Here is a 22665-nt window from a genome sequence, read left to right as displayed (position 1 = left end):
TTCTAAGAATTTGATCATTTCTTCCAGGTTGTCCATTTTATTGGCATAGAGTTGCTTGTAGTAGTCTCTTAGGATGCTTTGTATTTCTTCAGTGTCTTTTGTAACTTCTCCTTTTTCATTTCTAATTTTACTGATTTGAGTCCTCTCCCTCTTTTTCTTTCTTTTTTTTTTTTTTTTTTGTGGTATGCGGGCCTCTCACTGCTGTGGCCTCTCCCGCCGCGGAGCACAGGCTCCGGATGCGCCCGCTCAGCGGCCATGGCTCACGGGCCCAGCCGCTCCATGGCATGCGGGATCCTCCCAGACCGGGGCACTAACCCTTGTCCCCTGCATCGGCAGGCGGACTCCCAACCACCGTGCCACCAGGGAAGCCCTCCCTCTTTTTCTTGATGAGTCTGGCTAATGGTTTATCAGTGTTGTTTATCTTTTCAATGAGCCAGCTTTTAGTTTTATTCATCTTTGCTATTGTTTTCTTTGTTTCTATTTCATTTATTTCTGCTCTGATCTTTATGATTTCTTTCCTTCTGCTAACTTTGGGTTTTGTTTGTTCTTCTTTCTCTAGTTCCTTTAGGTATAAGGTTAGATTGTTTATTTGAGATTTTTCTTATTTTTTGAGGTAGGCTTCTATAGCTATAAACTTCCATCTTAGAACTGCTTTTGCTGCATCCCATAGGTTTTGGAGCGTCGTATTTTCATTGTCATTTTTCTCTAGGTATTTTTTGATTTCCTCTTTGATTTCTTCAGTGGTCTCTTGGTTATTTAGTAACGTATTGTTTAGGCTCCATGTGTTTGTGTTTTTTACGTTTTTTCCCCTGTAATTCATTTCTAATCTCATAGCGTGGTGGTCAGAAAAGATGCTTGATATGATTTCAATTTTTAAAAATTTACTGAGGGTTGATTTGTGACCCAAGATGTGATCTATCCTGGAGAATGTTCTGTGAGCACTTGAGAAGAAAGTGTAATCTGCTGTTGTTTGATGGAATGTCCTATAAATATCAATTAAATCTCTCTGGTCTATTGTGTCATTTAAAGCTTCTGTTTCCTTATTTATTTTCATTTTGAATGATCTGTCCATTGGTGTAAGTGAGGTGTTAAAGTCCCCCACTATTATTGTGTTACTGTTGATTTCCTCTTTTATAGCTGTTAGCAGTTGCCTTATGTATTGAGGTGCTCCTATGTTGGGTGCATATATATTTATAATTATATCTTCTTCTTGGATTGATCCCTTGATCATTATGTAGTTTCCTTCCTTGTCTCTTGTAACATTCTTTTAAAGTCTATTTTATCTGATATGAGTATTGCTACTCCAGCTTTCTTTTGATTTCCATTTGCATGAAATATCTTTCTCCATCCCCTCACTTTCAGTCTGTATGTGTCCCTAGGTCTGAAGTGGGTCTCTTGTAGACAGCATATAGATGGGTCTTGTTTTTGTATCCATTCAGCAAGCCTGAGTCTTTTGGTTGGAGCATTTAATCCATTCACATTTAAGGTAATTATCGATATGTAGGTTCCTATGACCATTTTCTTAATTGTTTTGGGTTTGTAGGTCCTTTTCTTCTCTTGTGTTTCCCACTTAGAGAAGTTCCTTTAACATTTGTTGTAGAGCTGGTTTGGTGGTGCTGAGTTCTCTTAGCCTTTGCTTGTCTGTAAAGCTTTTGATTTCTCCATGGAATCTGAATGAGATCCTTGCTGGGTAGAGTAATCTTGGTTGTAGGTTCTTCCCTTTCATCACTTTAAGTATATCATGCCACTGTCTTCTGGCTTGTAGAGTTTCTGCTGAGAAATCAGCTGTTAACGTTATGGGAGTTCTCTTGTATATTATTTGTCATTTTTCACTTGTTGCTTTCAATAATATTTCTTTGTCTTTAATTTTTGCCAGTTTGATTACTATGTGTCTTGGCGTGTTTCTCCTTGGATTTACCCTGTATGGGACTCACTGCACTTCCTGGACTTGTGTGGCTATTTCCTTTCCCATATTAGGGAAGTTTTCGACTATAATCTCTTCAAATATTTTCTCTGGTTCTTTCTCTGTCTCTTCTCCTTCTGGGACCCATATAATATGAATGTTGTTGGGTTTAATGTTGTCCCAGAGGTCTCTTAGGCTGTCTTCATTTCTTTTCATTCTTTTTTCTTTATTCTCTTCCACAGCAGTGAATTCCACCATTCTGTCTTCCAGGTCACTTATCCGTTCTTCTGCCTCAGTTATTCTGCTATTGATTCCTTCTAGTGTATTTTTCATTTCAGTTATTGTATTGTTCATCTCTGTTTGTTTGTTCTTTATTTCTTCTAGGTCTTTGTTAAACATTTCTTGCATCTTCTCAATCTTTGCCTCCATTCTTTTTCCGAGGTCCTGGATCATCTTCACTATCATTATTCTGAATTCTTTTTCTGGAAGGTTGCCTATCTCCACTTCATTTAGTTGTTTTTCTGGGGTTTTATCTTGTTCCTGCCTCTGGTACATAGCACTCTGCCTTTTCATCTTGTCTGTCTTTCTGTGAATGTGATTTTTGTTCCACAGGCTGCAGGATTGTAGTTCTTCTTGCTTCTGCTCTATTTCTTTTTTTTTATAATTTTTTTTTTTTTTTTTTTTTTGCGGTACGTGGGCCTCTCACTGTTGTGGCCTCTCCTGTTGCGGAGCACAGGCTCCGTACGCGCAGGCTCAGCAGCCATGGCCCACGGGCCCAGCCACTCTGCGGCATGTGGGATCTTCCTGGACCGGGGCACGAACCCATGTCCCCTGCATCGGCAGGCGGACTCTCAAACACTGCGTCACCAGGGAAGCCCCTCTATTTCATTTTTTTAATTGAAGTATAGTTGACTTAAAATGTCATGTTAGTTTCAAGTGTACAGCAAAGTCATTCAGTTATAAATATATAAATATATGTATATACATATATATACATATTTATTCTTTTCTGTTACAAGTTATTAAAAGATATTGAATATAGTTCCCTGTTCTATATAGTAGGTCCTTGTTTAGTAATGTGCATATATTAATCCCAAACTCCTAATTTATTCCTCCCCCCTTTCCCCTTTGGTGACCATAAGTTTGTTTTCTGTGTATGTGAGTCCATTTCTGTTTTGTAAAGAAGTTCATTTTTATCATTCTTTTAGATTCCACATATGTGATAACATATGATATTCGTCTTTGTCTGACTCACTCCACTTAGTATGATAATCTCTAGGTCCATCCATGTTGCTATAAATGGCATTATTTCATTCTTTTTTATGGCCAAATAATATCCCATTGTGTGTGTATACATACACACACACACACCACATTTTCTTTATCCATTCGTCAGTGGACATTTACGTTGCTTCCATGTCTTGGCTATTGTTAACGGTGCTGCTGTGAACATTGGGGTACATGTATCTTTTCCAATTATTGTTTTCTCTAGATATATGCCCAGGAGTGGGATTGCTGGATCATATGGTAACTCTAGTTTTAGTTTTTTAAAGAACATCCATAGTGCCTGTATCAGTTTACATTCCCACCAACAGTGTAGGAGGATTCCCTTTTCTCTACACCCTCTCCAGTATTTATTTTTTGTAGACATTTTGATGATGGCCATTTTGGCCAGTGTGAAGTGATACCTCATTGTAGTTTTGATTTGCATTTCTCTAATAATTAGCAAAGCTGAGCATCTTTTCATGTGCCGGTTGTCAGCTGTATGTCTTCTTTGGAGAAATGTCTATTTAGGTCTTCTGCCCATTTTTTGATTGGGTTGTTTAGTTTTTTTGATATTGAGCTGTTTGTACATTTTGAAAATTAAGCCCTTAATTGTAGCATCGTTTGCAAATATTTTCTCCCATTCTGTAGGTTGTCTTTTTGTTTTATTTATGGTTTCCTTTGCTGTGCAAAAGCTTTTAAGTTTAATTAGGTCCCATTTGTTTATTTTTGCTTTTATTTCCATTACTCTAGGAGACGGATCCAAAGAAATATTGTTGTGATTTATGTCAAAGAGTGTTTTGCCTATGTTTTCCTGTAGGAATTTTAGAGTATCTGGTCTTACATTCAGGTCTTTAGTCCATTTTGAGTTTATTTTTGTGTATGGTATAAGAGAATGTTCTAATTTCATTTTTTTACAGGTAGCTGTCCAGTTTTACCAGCACCATTTATTGAAGAGACTGTCTTTTCTCCATTGTATATTCTTGCCTTTGTCATAGATTAATTGACCATAAGTGCACGGGTTTATTTCTGAGTGTTTTATCCTGTTCCATTGATCTGTGTGTCTTTTTTTGTGCCAGTACCATGCTGGTTTGATGACTATAGCTTTATAGCATAGTCTGAAGTCAGAGAGTGTGATTCCTATGGCTCCATTCTTCTTTCACAAGATTGTTTTGTCTATTTGGGGTCTTTTGTGTTTCCATTTTCATTTCTGTGAAAAATGCCATTGGTAATTTGATAGGGATTGCATTGAATCTGTGGACTGCCTTAGGTAGTATGGTCATTTTAACAGTATTGGTATCTTTCCATCTGTTTGTGTTGTCTGCAGTTTCTTTCATCAGCATCTTACAGTTTTTAGAGTACAGGTCTTTTGCCACCTTAGGTAGGTTTATTTCTAGGTATTTTATTGTTTTTGATGTGATGGTAAATGGAACTGTTTCCTTAATTTCCCATTCTGGTATTTCATTAGTGTGTAGAAATGCAACAGACTTCTGTATATTAATTTTGTATCCTGCAACTTTACCAAATTCATTGATGAACTCTAGTATTTTTCTGGTGGCGTCTTTAGGATTTTCTTTGTATAGTTTCATGTCATCTGATTGCTCCTTTTCTTGATCTGAATAGTGCTTTTGATGTTGCTCTTACCTGTTCCACTGAGACTGTACTGGGTTGTATTTTCTATCTTTGTGGTGTTCCTAGTTCTCCATCTAAACTTTAAGAAGCTGTTCAGGGTGGCCCAGTAGATGCTCAGATGACATGGGTAATGGTCATACATTGAATTTTCTATCTTTCCTCCATATCAGCTTATCCTTTTAGAGTCTCTATCTCATTTAATGCCACCAAGATTGTCATTGGCCTGGTGACTCTCTGTGACCACTTCTCTTTTACCTTCTACCCCACCTCTGATTACAAAGTACAGCTGCTGCTCCCTCCCCTGTCTTCCCCCGTCTGCCTCCCCCTCTCCATCCCCTCTGCTGCTGGCTTAGCTCAGGTCACCTGCAACCTTTGCTAAGACCAACAGAATAGCCTTTGAATATGTATCCCCACCACCAGCTTGTCTCCCCTTATAATGCCAACACCCTGTATGTAGGGCTCTGTCATGTTGGTATAATCCTGAAACTTTGCAGATTGAAACCCCTCAGTGGCTCCCCATTGCCCTGGGATAAGAGCTAGCCTTCCAGGGTGCCAGGAGGCCACTGTTGACCTGATAGCTTTTTCTCTCCAGCCTGGTTTCTGACCCATCTCATTTACACCGCCTGCATTCCACCATATGCAACCCTAATAGTCCTCTGTGCATTTGCACATACTTCTGCTCTGTCTCCCCTTCCCTGGCCCACCTGGAAAACTGCTACCTGTATTTCTAGGTAGGGCACCCATGTCCATTTTGGCAAAGCTTTCCTCTTTCCTTCCCTCTGGAAGGCCAAAAGGAGTGAAAGTTTCACAAGATAACCCTTAGGAGAGACCTTGGGCTTGATGTATTTTCTAATGTTCCTTCAGATTCACAGTTATCTAAAGGTGACCAAGAGTCTGAGCAATGAGAAATTAAGTAGACACATCTATAAAACATCTCGAGGGACTTCCCTGGCTGTCTAGTGGTTAAGACTCCGTTCTTCCACTGCAGGGGGAGTGGGTTCGATCCCTGGTTGGGGAACTAGTCCCGCATGCCGCTTGGGAAACAAAAAGACCTCAATTCAATGCTGAAAAGAATGCCATAGTAAAACAACAGCAACAACAAACAAACAAACCTCATGAATGCTTAAGTATGCTATATATAGTTTGACTTACTCCTTGCTTTGGTTTTGTTTTCTTCCTCCATTACAATGTAGAATAATTCTGGATTTGTTTATATCTTTTTTAAAAAAAAACCTGAAATCTTCTGTGGCAAAACTTAGACTCTCCATCTCCTAATATTTCTCCATCCTTGTGGGAGCTTCACCTCAAGGAGGAGGCTCACTGGGGGGCTGAGAGCTCTCCCCAGGCAACCCACAGAAGCTGTGAAGAAGGAAGGGGGCTGTGAGGCCACTGAGCAGGAGGGTGGGCAAGGATGGCAATCCTCACCTCCAGCCACAGTCCAAAGGCCACCTGTCCCTTTCATTTAATACCTTATCCTGGCAAGGACAGAGTATGTTCTCTTCTGGAAGGGTCTATGGAACAGAAAAGAGAAGGATTGAGATCATGTTGAAAGTGCCCTTTTACAGTGTTCTTTGATGTAGGGAACACAATTACCATGGTTCCTCTCTCAGTTTAGGGTCTGCTCTGGCATGAGGTCCTTGGGGGGCTGACACCTTATTGGAGGAGAAAGAAAGTGCGTTCTTAGTTCTGGAGGGTGCTGTTCTGAGAGTCCTCTGCTGGTTGCAAGGGTGGGCATTTGACTCCAGAAGAGCTCAGCCCACCCTTTTTGGTCCATCAGGAGTACCAGCAGCTCTGGATCTCCTGGGCTGGGCAGATGCCTTCAGAGCCTCTGTCCTCCTTCACAAAGGAGGTGTCAGGTAGGCCTCCCAGCACAGAATTGAACTCCCTAGGAGGTAAAGAGGGAGGAATTGTAGTGGAGTGTTTTGAAGAGCCTAAGGCATCCCATCATCTAATTGACATTTTCAATCCCTTGGATATTGGAGTCAAAGATTGAGAGACACACACACACACAGCACTTGTACAATAGACCATTTCTATCTCTCCTTAGCCTTCTCCTTGGCAAAGAAAAAGTATTTTAGTCCTCAGAGATATCCAATCTGGACTATTTATTCCTGGTTTTTCATTTTGGGCAGGGACACTTTGAAAAACTAATTTTAATACAAAAGAATTCCCCTTTTGCCAGGAGTTACACTATTTACACTAGGACATAGGGGTTATGGGCTCTGAATTGAAATAACTCTAAGTTTAAATTTGCAGTGATTGGGTATGTTTAGCTGGGGGTGGGGAAGAGTTACCATGAGGCTTTATGCATGTGAGAGGCATACTCTTCTGTAGTCTTTACTTCCTCTGTGGAGTTCAGAACCTGTTTGTGGCTTGGAGTCGTAGAATCTTAGATATGAAAAGGACTTAAAAGCCTGGTTGTCCACCTTTATTGTCTTGGTGTAGAAGCCAGATGACCTGCCACCAGAGCTGTGGTCACAGCCGAGGGCTCTTTCCCTACCATCCTCTTCGACCACATGGAGAGTCCAGACTTAGAAAGATGAGGATTTAATCACTGACTAAAGATAGTATTTTCCTTCGCTTTAAACTACAGTCGTATTTGATAAGTCTCACCTTTCTGTTCAGTTTTTACCATCTTCTTTTTCTGATCTTTTTAAATCTGTGGTGCTTTTTAGTGTGCTTTTAACACATAAACCTTGTCTGATTGCAAAAACAGAAAATCAGCAGGGACATAGGGTTTGCCTCATTCACCCCCTTTTCCTTTAAACTTCTTCCCATGGCGAAGCGATGCGCTGTGTGTCTGCAGCACATGACCCTGACTCAAGTCCTCCAGGCAGCTGACTAATGGAACCTGAGCTGCCCGCTGCATTCTGCTAGCCCCAGCATAGACTTGCCACATGCCCTTGTGAAGAGCCATCAGGCGACACCATCAGGCTGATGCCACTCCCACTGGCCTTGGCAGTGAGGAAGCAAGGCTGAAACACCAAGGCTTGGCATTTGGCCGGGAGCACCCTCAGGTGCTGAGGGCACAAGTCTAGCCCAAGTTCCCAGGGAGACGGGTGATGCGATTGACCTACCATGCCAAGGCTTGGGCAGGCTGGTTCGGGTGGAACAGAAGGCATCAGGCAAACCTGCAGGCAGATGCAGGCACAGCAGCCTACAGGGAGGCTGGTGTGGAACTGGGGCAGGATCTTCCCTGAGTCTGTATCTTGGCTTGGCCTTCTCTGCTGGTGAATTCCGTAACCTCACGGAGCCTCCATTTTCCCATCTGTAATGGTGGTGGTGATACCTTGCAGGGGGTGAAGGTGAGAAATAATGTAGGTCAGGCACCTACCCGGCAGGGCTCCTGCACATTGATGAATTCAAGACACAGTAACTGTTATTTCTATTACTAAAGAACATAGCTACACGTCTCCTTGTTGGTTATTGGTACAATTCCGTAAAGAAATTTTTTTTCCTTTAAGAATTTGAACTCTCATTTTTAAGTCTGATGGTTTTAGCTGGAAGAGAATTGTGCAGTGCTTTATCATGTTTTTAAGTTCTTTAGTTACTTATCCCTAGAGTAAGACCTAGAAAAGTTACTGATCCACCTAGCCAAGAATCTGAGTATCACAGATGTCTGGCCCGAGGCCCATAGAGTTTAGGTGAACCTTCTACCTTTGCCCAAAGGATTGTTTTTTTTTTTCTTTTAATATGCTAGGGCCTTTTGCTTATCCCAGGCTGAGATGAAAATTAAGTAGCCAGAAGTTTCCTGCCTGTGATCAATTCTAATGCCTTCTGTGAAGGGAAATGGTTGTAAATTATTACCAGTTAATTAAATGAGTGTTTCCGTTGAGTCCTGTCTGCAGGCTTTTATCCAAGCCTGTTTAGAATCATGGAACATTAGAGCTAGAAAGTTTTTTAACGATCCTCTCATTTCATGGACAAGAAGACCGACTCAGGGATATAGGTGACTTGCCCAACTTCTGCAAAATGATGCCAAAGGAAAGGAAACACTGGCTCAGGGTGTGTGGTGGAGGAGGGGGGCTGGCGATCAGTTGGCTCGGCAAGCGAGCAGAGTATGATCCTTAAGCAGGGGGCCTGTGTAGTCCATATGCTACTGGTTTGCCGTGGAGCCATCTTGAAGTGCTTTTTTATTTTACAAAGTGCTGTCAGAGTGTTTATTACAGGATAAAATGCTATCGTTCCCATTTTATAGGTGATGAAATTGAGGTGGTCAGATGACCTTCCAATTCAGCTCATTAGACCAAATCAACAGATATTTTTTGAGTGTTTACTTGGTTCGGGGAACTCTGCTAGGCCCTTCGGGGAATAAAAAAGTGTCAGATTCCACTGGAAAGGAGCTTACAGACTTAACTGCAAGTGATGAGATGTAAGTCTATGAAATTTTATCTAATTGTTAAGGGTATCAATAAATACTAAGATAATAATCGAGAAAGGAATTTTGAGACTTCAGGGATCGATGTGCATGTGAGATCTTCCTGGCAAAAGTTTCTTCCTTCAGCTTCTGTAGCTACGTCATCTTTGCCAGGTACACTCAGCTGCTTCTTCCACCTGCAGCCTCAGGGAGCTTCTCTGGGAAATCCTGAGCACCTGGCAATGATCCTGACCCTAGGAGTCATTCAGTCAATGTTGGAATGAGTGGATAGGTGAAGAGAGAAAGGCTTTCTAAGTAGAGACAGCAGCGCGAGCCCAGATGTCCCTGTGACGTAGTGAGGAGATGGGCCGGACTAGAAGAGCAGGTGTAAAGAATGGAAATTTGAAAAACAGGTTTGGGTTAATTAGTGGGGAGCCCACGGTGCCCTGGAAAGCCAGGTAAAGGAGAACGAGTTTTCTTCTGAAGGCACTAGGAAGCCTCTGGAGGCTTGGATGGAGGAAAGTTGACGAGAGTGGCACTTTGGAAAGGGCATTTGGGCAGAGAGAGGTAAACACTTGTTTGTTTTTATACCACAGAAGTTTTAAATTTTGATGTAGTCCAATTTATCATTTTTTGGTCACTTGTAATTTTGATGTCATATCTAAGAAACCGTTGCCTAACCCAAAGTCAGGAAAATTTATTCCTCTATTTTCTTCTAAGAGTTTTATAGTTTTAGCTCTTACTTTTAGGTCTATAATCCATTTTGAGTTCATGTTTATATATGGTGTGAGGTAGGGGTCTGCTTTTATTCTTTTGCATGTGGAATCCAGTTGTCCCAGCACCATTTATTGAAAAGAGTACTCTTTCTCCATTTCATTGTCTTGGTACTCTCCTGCCCCTTTTTAATCCCTCTCTACCACCCGTCTTATTTCCCTTACCCATCCCCAGGCAACCACTGATGTTTTCTGCTGCTATAGAAACTATATGTTTACAGTCAGGTAAAACTATATGTTGTCTCTCTTTTTCTAGGCAGAGTGTTCTCTTTTGTGTTTGGCTTCTTTCATTTACTATTTTTCCATGTTGTTGCATGCATTACAGGATAAAATGCTATCATTCCCATTTTATAGGTGATGAAATTGAGGTGGTCAGATGACCTTCCAATTTAGCTAATTAGACCAAATCAACAGTTTATTCTTTTTATTGTTGAATACTAGTCCATTGTATGGCTATATCATATTCTTTAAAAAGCGCCTTGAGCATTTGCATACATATTTTTGAACATATGCTTGCTTTATTCTTGGTTAAATACCTAAGAGTTGAATGGCTGGATCAAATGGGAGGTGTATGTGTAACAATTTAAGAAAATGTCAAACTGTTTCCAAAGTGATAGTTCCATTTTATAGTCCCATCAGCAACATATGGGAATTCCAATTGCTCCACATTCTTACATTTAGTATGGTCAGACATTTTAGTGTTAGCCCTCATAATAGGTAGGTATTGTTATTGCATTGTGGTTTTAATTTGCATTTCTCTAATGACTAATGAGGTTGAACTTGTTTTTATATACTTATTTGCCATCTTTATATTATGTCTTCTTTGGTGAAATGAAGTGATGAAGCCCATTTTTTAAAAGTTGGGTTGTTTTCTTATAGAGTTTTGCAAGTTCTTTATTTGGATACAAGTGAGAAAAAAATTACACTATTTTCTCCTGATCTGTGGCCTTTCATTCTCTTGACTGTGTCTTTCAAAGAGCAGACATTTTAATTTAGATGAAGTCCAGTTTGTCAGTTTGTTTTTTCATGGATTGTGCTTTTGGTTTTATATCTAAGAAATATTTACCTAATCCAAGGTTCCAAAGATTTTCTCTGATGTATTTTTCTTGAAGTATTAAAGTGTTAGGTTTTACATTTAGGTCTCTGATCCATTTTGAGTTAATTTTTGTATAAGTTACAATGTGTGAGTTGAAGTTCACTATTGTGTATATGGACATCCAGTTACAGCACCATTTGTTTACACTGAGTTTTGGTGATTTATCTATTTGTGTGTCAGAATGTCACTTTTAAAGGCCATTGCTTTCTGAGTTTTGACAAGGGCCCAGGAGTTGCCCTTCTCATTAATAGAAGTGGTCTCTAGGAAAGAGGGCTTAGCATAGTCACTTCTCCCTGAATGACTGTTACAGAAAGAATGCACAATACATCCATTTCTATGTGGGATCTCCATGGCACTCTGGCCTCAGCCCTGTCATGGTGGACATTCTGTAAGTGCCTCACATGATGACAGGGTAACCCAGGCTCTGATTTGGAAGGCCATAAAGCTGACAAGGAGAGTGACTGAGTGACTGGATTTGGGATCTAGTGAGCCTTGGAGCCCAGAGCAACCAGCTGAAATTCTGCAGAAAAAATATGGAGCTCTTAGGATTTGGGGCCTAAGCACTGCACAGGATGTGAGAAGCAGAGCCTTACAGCATGTAGAAAAGATGCAAAGGTTTTAGCTGATGGCAAACTCAAGCTGGGTCACTGGGGCTTCTCAAAGTGTTCATGAAGTCTGTAGCCACATCACTAAAGGGCACTGTCACTGCTGAAATCAAAGCTGGTGATAACGTTGCTTTGCCCTGTTAACATCTGGTGCACCTGCAGGCTGATGTTCACTCTTTCATGGGAGTGTGGAGAAACTGGAGCATATCTGGAGGAAACCAATCAGAATGGTGAAGGAGGAGAAAACCATGTCCTCTATGAAGCTACTTGGAGTATCCTTGCTTGTTTGTTAATTTACTCACTCACAAAACCATTTCAGTCCTCTTATGTGCAAGTCAGAGTCCTAAGGGACCAGAGCATAGTGGCTACAACACGAGGGGGTTCCAGCAATGGTTTCTGTAATGGTGTGGAGTTGCCCACCTGTCTAAAAGAGGTCTCGGAAGGTCTTCCTGTAAAAAGTGAGTTTTGAGTTGATTCTCGATAGACAAATAGGAGTTTGAAAGGTTAAAAAGAGAAGGATTTTCTGGGTATAAAGATTGCATGCCTCAAATCACTAGGCAATAAGCTTCAGACAGGTAATGTATATTTTTCATCATTTTAACTACATTCTCCATTATGCTGTCTGACCCATAATACATTTTGTTGATCTCTAAGGTTATAAATGAAATAATATGCCTCCCTGAAGAGTCTACAAATAATTTATAGATGCTGAGATACGGGTTGTATGTGTTTGGGATAGTAAGGACACAGCATGTGGGGCTGTGTGCCCTGCTAAGGAGTTTGGCTGTTATCATAGAAGGGAAAGGACACATTGAAGGATTTTAAGTTAGAAAGTCACATGGTCAGATTTTCATTTTTGAAATGTCAGTGGTAGCAGCTCAGGGATTATGAGTCTGGAGACGGAAACCAGCTAGAAGGCCCCTGCAAGAGGCAAGGTGAGGCAGGGCAGGAGGAGTGGAGAGGAAGGGGAGGGTTTAAGAGAGGCTCAGAAAGTGGACTTGGTGGGATCTGGTAGGATTATATGCACACAGTGAGGAGCCTGGGCTGCTGGGGAAATGGGGGAGTCATTTGGGGGTACATGATAAGACTTTGGACTCTGGACATGTTGAATTAAAGGGACTTGTCTTAGTGAGACACTGAGATGGAGACTTTCAGAAAAGGTGCATATATAGGTTTGGGAATAAAGTGTGTGCTTGAGACTTAGGAAATGAATGTGACTACACCCTCTTGGAGGTTCTGATATGTTTGTTTCTTCTCCTACTCCTACCCCCAAAGAATCTCAGGTGGGTTTTGAAATCATGAGTCTGAATCTTCCAATGGAAGGAAAAGAGGACTCAGGAGCAGCAGGGTTTCACGAGAGATTCATGAAGGAGGAAGTGGGCAAGAGCATCAGATACGGCAGAGGGGTCAGCTGAGGGGAAGACGGACACATCTTTGGATCTGACCGTGGGATGTGACAAGGGTTACAGGAGCTGTTTCAGTGCCAGAGAGAGGCAGGGGGACAGATTGCGGGAGATGCCATGGGCGTTAGAAAGTGTAGAGGGGAGGTGACGATTGTCTTTACAAATATGACTTACTCTCTTTGGCTGCCAATTTGGATAAGCCTTTTGGGGTGCAAGTGATAGAAAACCCTACTCAAACTGGCTAAAGCAAAAGGAAGTTATGGGCTCAAATAACTGAAAATCCAGAAGAATCAAGCAGGGCTTGATCTAAGGCTTTAAATGACATCAAGACCTGGTCTCTCTGTCTCTCAGCTCTCCCTTCTTTATTGACTTCATTCTCCAGCCCAGTGTGGTAGTAAGAATGGTGCCAGACACTCCCAAGTGTATGTCCTTCCAGGTTACAGTTCAGCAGGAGTGAGATCGTACTTCTTCCTTGTAGATCCAGGATTCCTGATTGGACCTGATTGGATTTTGGGCCCAAACCTGCACCAGTGATTGAGGGTAGGGAGGAGCAATTACTCAGATGGCCACATGTAGGGCATAGGCCAGCTCCAGGCCCGTCATCTTGGCCGAGGGAATTCAGTGCTCAGTTTGGCAAGCCTGGGTCACATGTCCACTCTGGAACCAGGGGTAGACTCTCAGCTGAGCCATGGACTAATATGAGGGCAGGGTGGTTCTCCAGTAAAGCTGAAGTGCTCTTCCCAGAATCTGTAGAGCTAAAGTATGCACTACAGCAGTAGGGGACAAAGCTAGGGTCGATGAATGGAAGCTATTGGTCACTGCATTTCTGCTGTTAGAGAAGGATCTTCTCTGGGGTACAGGAATGAAAGACGCCAGCTGTGGTGGTAGTGAGTTGGCTGTCCCTGGAGGTGTCTAAGCAGCCACCACCATGTATAGATGCCAAACCATCAGCACTGTACAGGTGAAGCAGATAACCTCGAGGGCCGCATTTTCAAACTGTTTCTCTGTGATACAGTAAGGAAGACATTTTACACTAAAACCCAGTCTACCATTCTCACGCGTATAAAACTGCAAACAGAATTTTCATGGCGTGGTACTTTTCCTTACTATTTGGCGTGTTCATATTTTCTGTTCCACTTTATTCTAGTTAAAAATCCCTGTTGTGTGCAGCCCACTACATGGTTTTCATGTCTTACTAGTGAGTCTCGACCTGCAGTTGGTAAAACCCTGTTCTAAGGTCAGAGGTCTTAGATGGACTAGGCTTACAGATGGCATTTGAGTCTGGCTTTTCCACCGTGATGGTGACTTGGGTCAACAATGAGGATCGAACCTGTTGCACTGTGAGAGCTCCTGATTCTAAGTGCTGGAGTCTCCTGCTATCTGTCAGAGTAGCTCCTGCCCATGTGGTGGCGTGGCCTTCTTTGTGGGCCCTCGGGCAGTGTTGGAGGGAGTTTACGGGCTGGATCTCGGAGGTGGCCTGGCAGTTTGGAGGCTAGCAGCAGCTCCTGCTGTGCCAGCAGCAGTTGATGTTGTGAGGTCGAATGTGTGTGCATGTATGTGGCTCTGCCAGGCTTTTATATTGAAGATGAGGGAGTGGCTTTTACAAATAAAATATTTTTGACTTGAAACAAGTCAAGGCAGAGAGTGGAGACAATTAGAGACTGACATCCTGTTTAGTCATCTCTCCAGAGAGCTCTATTTTCAGAATTGTTCTATAAAGGTTCGCAAGTGTTGATAAGATAGTTAAGGGGATATTGTTAAGTTACTAGTCGTGATGCAAGAAGCTGATGTGAACGCTGGAGTGAGTTACGGTGTGGTAACCACACTGATAACAGACTGAATGCAGAAAAAGGCAGGGTTTATAAGAATCAGCTGTTATATAGATGAAGCTCTCCCAGTCAGTGTAAAACGGGCATCTTTTATTTTGAAAAAGTAGAAACAGGGTGTAGTACTTAAAAACAGGTGGTGGTGAGCTCTAGGGTAAGGTCAGTGCGTTTCTTTTCTCGGTATTGGTCACCTGTAGATACAATACAAACAATAAATAGTACCGTTAAGGCTCTTTGAGATTGTCTGACAGAAGCCACGTCAGAAATGCTGAATAATGACATCATGGACTTGGAGATGGGAGCAGTGAAGCTGGGCATGGTTAAAGACCTTGCCCAGAGTGCAGAGCTGCTGCTGCGGCAGTCAGACTGGAGTCCGTGTCCTGGTCTAGTTCGGACATTGTGCCATGTGATTTGCAGCTTATTTAAATTTAATATTCTACCCAAAAGGCCATCCATATCTATACTCAGATTCTCTGAACCTCCCTCTCTTAGACAGAAGGTCAAAGGCAGAGCTGAAGCCATAGGCTAAACCTGACAAGATTTTATTTAAGGACAATTGTAAATGTATGTATCGGAGCCCCAAAGAACCTCAGAATCGATGGCTTAGAGGTGTTCATGGGTAGTTCAAGGTTAGCGTGAAGAGGGCAGAGCCTGCCTACCTGGGCCGGTGTGGTCAGAGCAGATATGGAGGGTGCTGCCCCATCCTGGGGCCACGCCGTGTGAAGGTCTCTGGGAGACGGGAGTGTGTGCAGAGGACAGGCTCTAGTGAGAAGACGTACAGCTGCCTCGTCGGCAGCACACCTGTCTTGTTTTCTCAGCTCGTAGATAAGAACTTGAGGGAACGTTGATGTTCCCGTGACCAGTCGAGTGTAGTGAATGCACAGCACACGTACTGCCTCCCCTGGTGCTCCCTGAAGATGAACTGCACTCAGGTGGAAATGGTGTAGACAGAGACGGCACTCTTCCACTCAAACTCTTTACTTCCTCACACTAAAGGTACGCAGTTGACCATGGCACGTTACTTCATTGCCTTTATGTTGCCATTATTTCTCTACTTCATACACTTGCCACGTGGTTTAGTAAAATATTGTTCTTACAAATGGTGCACGTCAGTTAGGCGCGTCTCAGAAACAGTGACCACGTGTGTGGTTGCTCATCCATATCACAGAGAGCCACAATGGAAGAGGAAAACATTCGAGAGAGGGAAAACATCGCACGGTTTCGTTTAGATCTGCTTTTCGTCCTTTACAGTTTCTTGTGCTGTCACTTGTTTCCTGCCCCTCTACTGTTCCGTGAAAAGCATAGATCTGATTTATGGCTGTGATTTGTGCATTGAGGCCTCTCTGTCAAGAGTTATTTGAGGCCCACAAAAAAAAATACTTCAAAATTAGCATATAACATACAATTTTTTTCTCTCTTTCTAGGTGGATCTGGAGCCAGAAGGGAAAGTTTTTGTTGTAATAACCCTAACAGGAAGTTTCACTGAAGGTAAGAATGAATTTGGGGTGGTTTCTGGTATTTGTGTACTCTTAGTTCATACTCAGTAGGAATTTATATCATGGAGCATATAAAAAGAGCATTTTGTAGAAGACGCTTTAAAAACTGACTGTATAAACCAGGCTGGTTGGTATTTTGTTGTCTAATGGTCTATTGGTTTGGGTTGCCAGGTTAAATATATTTGCTAACTCTGGCAATCTTGTGTTTTGTTTAACATGCTCACGGAGTTTTTGTTTTTATTCATCATCATCTCAGTTCTTAGTTCAAGAGGTTCTTGCCTCTTTTGGTTCATGTCTATTAAACTGTATTTTAGATTTTTGGCTTTGGACCAACCTTTTAGTTTGCCCTAGGAGTGTATTGAAAATTTAAGGGTTGTGTTCTCTTCCTTAGAATCTTTATCTCATTCTGTCCTTTAAGGTATTCTGTTCCTCTCCCCCTTGCGCTACCTCCATCTCCCATTCCCCATATTTAAAAAATTGAGGTAAAATTTATATACAGAGAAATGAATAGATCAGAAGTGAAGTGTTTGGTTTTGACAAATGCATACAACTGTGTAACTAGTGCTCCAATCCAAGACATAGAACATTTTCATCCTTCTGAAAGTTCCCTGTGTCCTCTCCCAGTTGATCCCCTGCTGCCAGAGGCAGTAAATGCAATGTTTTGCTTTGTGTCTTCACCATAGGTTAATTTTGTCTATTCTGGAAGTTCATATAAATGGAACTACATAGCATGTTCTCTTTTGTGTCTGATTTCTTTTGCTCAGCATAATTTCTGTGAGACCCATTCATGTCATTGTGTATATTAGTATTCTGTTCCTTTTTACTGCTGGGTATTCTATTACATAAATGTAGCGCAATTTTGTTTGCTTATTCTCATCTTGATGGACATTTTGGAGTTTTCCCTGTTTGGGGTTATTATAAAGAATGCTTCCATAAACATTCTTGTACATACATTACACTTTGATTTTTCTTGGGTAAATACCTAGCAGTGGAATTGCTGGATAATAGAGTAGATACATGTTTAACTTTATAAGAAACTTTCAAAATGGTTTTCCAAAGTGGTTGTATTCTTATATTCCCACCAGCAATGTATAAGAGTTCCAGTTACTCTGTATCCTCCGCAACACTTGGTACAGTCATTCTCTTTAATTTTAGACATGCTGGTGGCTATGAAATGATATCTTGTGGTTTTAAGTTGCATATCAAATTCCCTCTAATCTCTGTCTCTTTTCTGGTGGCCCTCCAGTGTTTCCAATTAATTGTTTTAGAATGTATTTCTAAATATCTTAATTGTTTTTGGTGGAAAGATTAGTCCATTACAAGCTACTCCACTGTTAACTAAAATCCTTGCAAATATCTGTAAATGTGTGGCTTCATGGTTTGTCTGTTTGGTGTTGGCATTTTGCACATTGATGACACCTTTGAGAAGTGGTTTTCTCTCGTCTCAGCCAACCCTTGTCATTCATGTGGGCAAATTGTCTTCATGTGAACATTTTTCAAGTTGTTGTCTCAATTGTCACGTCTTATCTTTTGAAATTAGCAGAAAACTTGGGATACTTGAACATGAAAAAACTGTCCAGATTACAGTTTGGGGGTCTTCTGCCTGCTTACAGGTCTTTTGGTTTGGCTTGGTATCTTGAACATACAGGATTTGTGGGAAAAATGAGTCTGCTCATAACTCAGTCAAATAAAATATAATGTAATATTACAGAACATTGCTGTTAGAACATTCTTACAGCACACGGAACATGGGTACAGCCATGGTATAGACAAGCCCAGCAGTGAGAATAGAGGTGTGAATGAGGAGCGAGTGAGATTCTGAATGTGCTGAACTACGTTTTTGCACCGAGTGACAAGGGACCAGTGGAGTAAGGCCATGCATGTTAGACCAGGTCTGATGGTGCCATTGTTGTTACATGACATCTTTTTTTAGAGTTACACCAGCTCTCTAGGACTAAATTTTATTAAGTTTTTATCTTCCTTAATTTTACACTAGAAACATCAGAACAGTGGCTCTGGAATACTCCTCGGTATTCTCATAGTATTGGGTTGGCCAAAAAGTTTGTTCGGGTTTTCTGTCTTACAAACAAACTTTTTGGCCAACCCAATATTAATTTATTAGTTATAGTGATAAGAAGAAAGGAACGTCAAGTGTTATTTGGGGTGAGTTCTTACCAGGTCATTGCAATTATATTCCTTTCGGAGGTGACCCTGCGTAAAATGGTGAGGCAGGCCGAGTTCATCTTTGGTAATTCCACCTCCCCTCTAAGTTAGTCCTTCCTGTTCTCTGCCTTTCACTGTCTCTTACTCCAGTAAGATGCCCAGTGAGCTCCTCTCTCCAGGAACACTTGCTAATAAGGAAGACAGTGAATTCATGGACTAATTCACACTAAAATGATAATGATCGCTATCTTAGCACTCTACCCCTCTTAGGTGTGCCTGCGTATTTTAAAAGATGCTGGAAGAGCTGTTTTATCCATGAGAAATAGATTTTTTTTTAATGTTGAAATTTCAGGATCTATGGCATCACGGTGTGGGCTGTATTTTAGAAGCTCAGGTCTGTTCTCTTTGTCTGTGGGAGCCTTGCCTTGTCAGTTTGGCTCCTAGGCCGGAGCTCAGCTTGAGCTGGCACGTTGCTGCTGCCTTAGGGCACAGCTTCCTTGTCACATGCAGACAACGTGATGGCTGCCTCTGTGTGTGTTACACAAGGAGGGAATGGAGCCTCCCAGCCCACACACACCTTCCTCAGCTATGGCAGCACCTGGACCTGGTGAGAATGTCCCTGGCTTGGCCTCTCACCTGTCAGCCATCTTAGATCATCCCTGGCCATAAAGTGACAGGTAGGCTGCTAGAACATTTGGAGCTCTAGTTTCCATCTGGGATGCTGAAGGGTTTTACATAAAGAAGCATGATGAGGTCAGGCTTGCCTGGTGTGGCTCAGGCTGTGAAGGGGGCATTGGCCTGGGATCCCAGAGGGATTGTCGAAGCTCAAGAAATGTTGGTTGATGAAAGAATGAAATAATGCCACATGCAGCAACATGGATGGACCTAGAGATTATCATGCTAAGTGAAGTAAGTTAGAGAAAGACAAATATCACATGATATCACTTGTATTTGGAATCTGAAAAAATGACACAAATGAACTTATTTACAAAACAGAAACAGATGCACAGATTTAGAAAACAAATTTATGGTTACCAAAGGGGAAAGGTTGGGAGGGGCATAAATTAGGAGGTTGGGATTAACATATACACACCACTACATATAAAATAGATAAAAAGGACCTACTGTATTGTCAGGGAACTCTACTCAATATTCTGTAATAACCTATATGTGAAAAGAATCTGAAAAAGAATGGAGATATATATGACTGAATCACTTTGCTGTACCACAGAAACTAACACAACATTGTAAATCAACTATACTCCAATACAAAGTAAAATTTAAATTAAAAAAAAAAAAAGAAGTGTTGGTTGAGCCTCGGCACGCATCTGATCTATCTCACAGGGTTGTTTTTTTTTTTTTTTTTTTTTGCGTTACGCAGGCCTCTCACTGTTGTGGCCTCTCCCGCTGCGGAGCACAGGCTCCGGACGCGCAGGCTCAGCGGCCATGGCTCACGGGCCCAGCCACTCTGCAGCATGTGGGATCTTCCCGGACTGGGGCACGAACCCGTGTACCCTGCATTGGCAGGCGGACTCTCAACCACTGCGCCACCAGGGAAGCCCTCACAGGGTTGTTTTGAAGGTCAGGTGGTAGAATGCGTAGGGAAATGCTTTGCAAACTGTAGAGTGCTCTATGAAGGCACACGAGTGGGTTCTCATCTCCGTGTTCCTGTTGTCACAGCAGCAGGAGTCCTGTCATTCTCCCCACCCCTGCCTGGGACCCCAAGTATACTCAGCAAGTGTGTTTTATTTCGACACTGCCTTTATTTTATACTAGAAGCTTCGAGAATTTAGTGGACAATTTCTAATATGATGTTGGCTTATTGCCATGGCTGTTTCCCTTTCATGGCCTCCTATAGGGGTTCTTCCATTAGCCCAGATGCTATAATCCCAAAGCTCTACTTTAAAAAGCAGTCGCTTAAATGGAGCTGTAGTCTGTGATATACAGGACTGGCATTAGGAGCTACTGACTACTCCTTATTTCATCCTGTCTCATCTTTTCATCTTTCATTAATTGTGCTGAATTAGTAGCTAAGGCAAAAAAGTTTTTATTAAATATAAGACATGACTGAGAAATGACATGAGAAATGCCTGCTGGGTGCAGACCTGTGATCTCATCACAGATGCTGGGGAGATAAAGATGAAGAAGACACAGACACTAGAAGGAGCTCATAGGAGGCAGGCAGGTGCAGCCCATGTTTGCAGGGCAGGGGCCCAGGTCCCAGCATAGGAATAAGTCCAAGGCATGGTGTTGCCTGGCAGGAATATGTGATTGGATCTGCCAGGAGATTTTAGAAGAAGTTTCACAGGGGAGGTGATGTTTAAAGCAAGTCGGAATGATCCATAGAAATGTCCCAGGCTGGGGAAGATGGTTCAAGAGGGGATGATAGTTTGTTCACAGGCATAAGGGTGAGAGAACAGTGACGGGTTCCAGAGATTGAAAGTAGCGAGAGGGGTGCCGAAGGTGAGGGAGTGCAGTGGGAGGTGTAGCAGAGACTTGGGAGGGCCTCATGCGTAGGTTTGCCCGGGACAGTCTGAGTTTGTCTGCTATACCACTGTAACTACTAACAGTGTCACCTTTCACTCTCAGAAGGGTCCCAGGTTAGAGGATAAATTGCATGGTCACACACTACTTCTAGGCTAGTAGACGTGATGGGGTGCCAGTGAAGGGTTTTAAGGAATGAGAAACAAAATCTGACTTGGTAGCTGTGGGTACAAGGGGCTTGGGGCTGGGGACTATTCAGATCATAAGAGGAGACAGGCATGTAGACAGCCAGTAAGAGACAGTTAAAGCTGTCTGAGGGAGAGGTTACTAGAGCCCAAGTTCAGTGGGAATCTGCAGGATGGATGGAGAGGAGGGGACAGCTATGAGAAATATATAGATCTCCAAACCAACAGGAATTGGCAATTCATAGGGTGTCAGGGATGAACAGGGATGAGACCCAGATGATGCTCAGAGGGGTGTTGTGGGGTCATTCACCAGAGCAGACACATAGGAATGGAATGTGATGGATTCAGCTTTGAACGGGTGGAGTTTGAGAAGCTTGTGGGAAACCCAAGTGGAGATGTTTAGGAAGAACTAGCAGTAGGAGTCTAGAGTTTGGTAAGAGACTGAGGCCTGAGGTGTAGCTCTGGTATGCCAGTGGGAGACAGGCACAAGGATGAAGGGACCCAATAAGAAGATTTAGAGAGAAAGCCAAGGTTGGCTAAGAGCAGAACTCTGTGGAACACCAGTAATTAAGGACCTGGATCACAGATTATAATTTGTCAAACTCACCCAAACTCTGCTGAAGGTTTACTTAATGAACACCCATTTTGTTAATATACTCGTTCAATAATATTTGAGTGCTTACTGCACGCCAGGGACTGTTTCGCCAGATGGTAGAAATTGGCATCGAAATGGTGATAATGAAGTCTGGAGAAAGGACAGAACATAAAAGTCTTTTTGAAAAGTCATACTTGAATTGGTGTTAACAGTAGTAGCTTCACAAGTTGATGATAAAGTATGCTGTGTATAGGTTTCTGTTTAATGCTGAGGTAAGAAGATGAGCCTGCTTAAAAACCTACAGTGAGGGCTCTTCATTAAACTGAGATGGAGCAAGAAAACTCTTCATGGAAGTCTGTCACAGAGCTGAAGGCATAACATGATCAACTGGGTCAAAAACCCATCACCATTGTTCATCTTAAGAAAGGTGTCATCACTCTTGATCAGATACCGAATTCCCCTCAGCACTGCTGTCAAGGCACAATTGAAATGATTTATTCTTTTGAAAGGGCTGTCTCATGTCACTCTTTATTTCATTCTGGCTAAGCCTTTCTGGAGCTTAGGTGACTGGATTGGTCACCTAATCAAGCTGAAATTTATTAAGGCGATGAAATAGACCTGGATTTTTAATGCAACCTCTAGATGCTGTCACTGTGGCCCTGTTCAATTGTCACTATTTTGGACTAGTTCTTACCAGGAAGAGTGGAGTGGCCAAAAAAAAAAAAAAAAAAAAAAAGAGATGAAGTACTGATGAAAGTGCATCAAACTAAACTCATAACTGTTATAATTGGAAGAGAAGCAACACAAAGAAATTAAGTCACATGCCCTCATGTGAGAACAAATCAAAAAAGATGTTGCTGCCTTGTAATGCTGTTAAGAAATAC

General features: G+C 42.1%; 1 protein-coding gene across 1 annotated transcript in view; it reads left to right on the top strand.

Annotated features, from left to right (window-relative positions):
• Positions 1 to 22665, top strand: part of PRKCH (protein kinase C eta) — a 239244-nt gene that overhangs the window by 62098 nt on the left and 154481 nt on the right. The window contains exon 2 of the mRNA XM_060098069.1: positions 16283 to 16346. Within this exon, the coding sequence (XP_059954052.1) occupies positions 16283 to 16346 (64 nt within the window). The remainder of the gene's footprint in view (positions 1 to 16282; positions 16347 to 22665) is intronic.

The sequence above is a fragment of the Mesoplodon densirostris genome, chromosome 4 (genome assembly GCF_025265405.1).
Source record: "Mesoplodon densirostris isolate mMesDen1 chromosome 4, mMesDen1 primary haplotype, whole genome shotgun sequence".
In the NCBI taxonomy this organism is placed as follows: Eukaryota; Metazoa; Chordata; class Mammalia; order Artiodactyla; family Ziphiidae; genus Mesoplodon; species Mesoplodon densirostris.
This window is presented reverse-complemented; position numbering and strand designations above follow the sequence as displayed.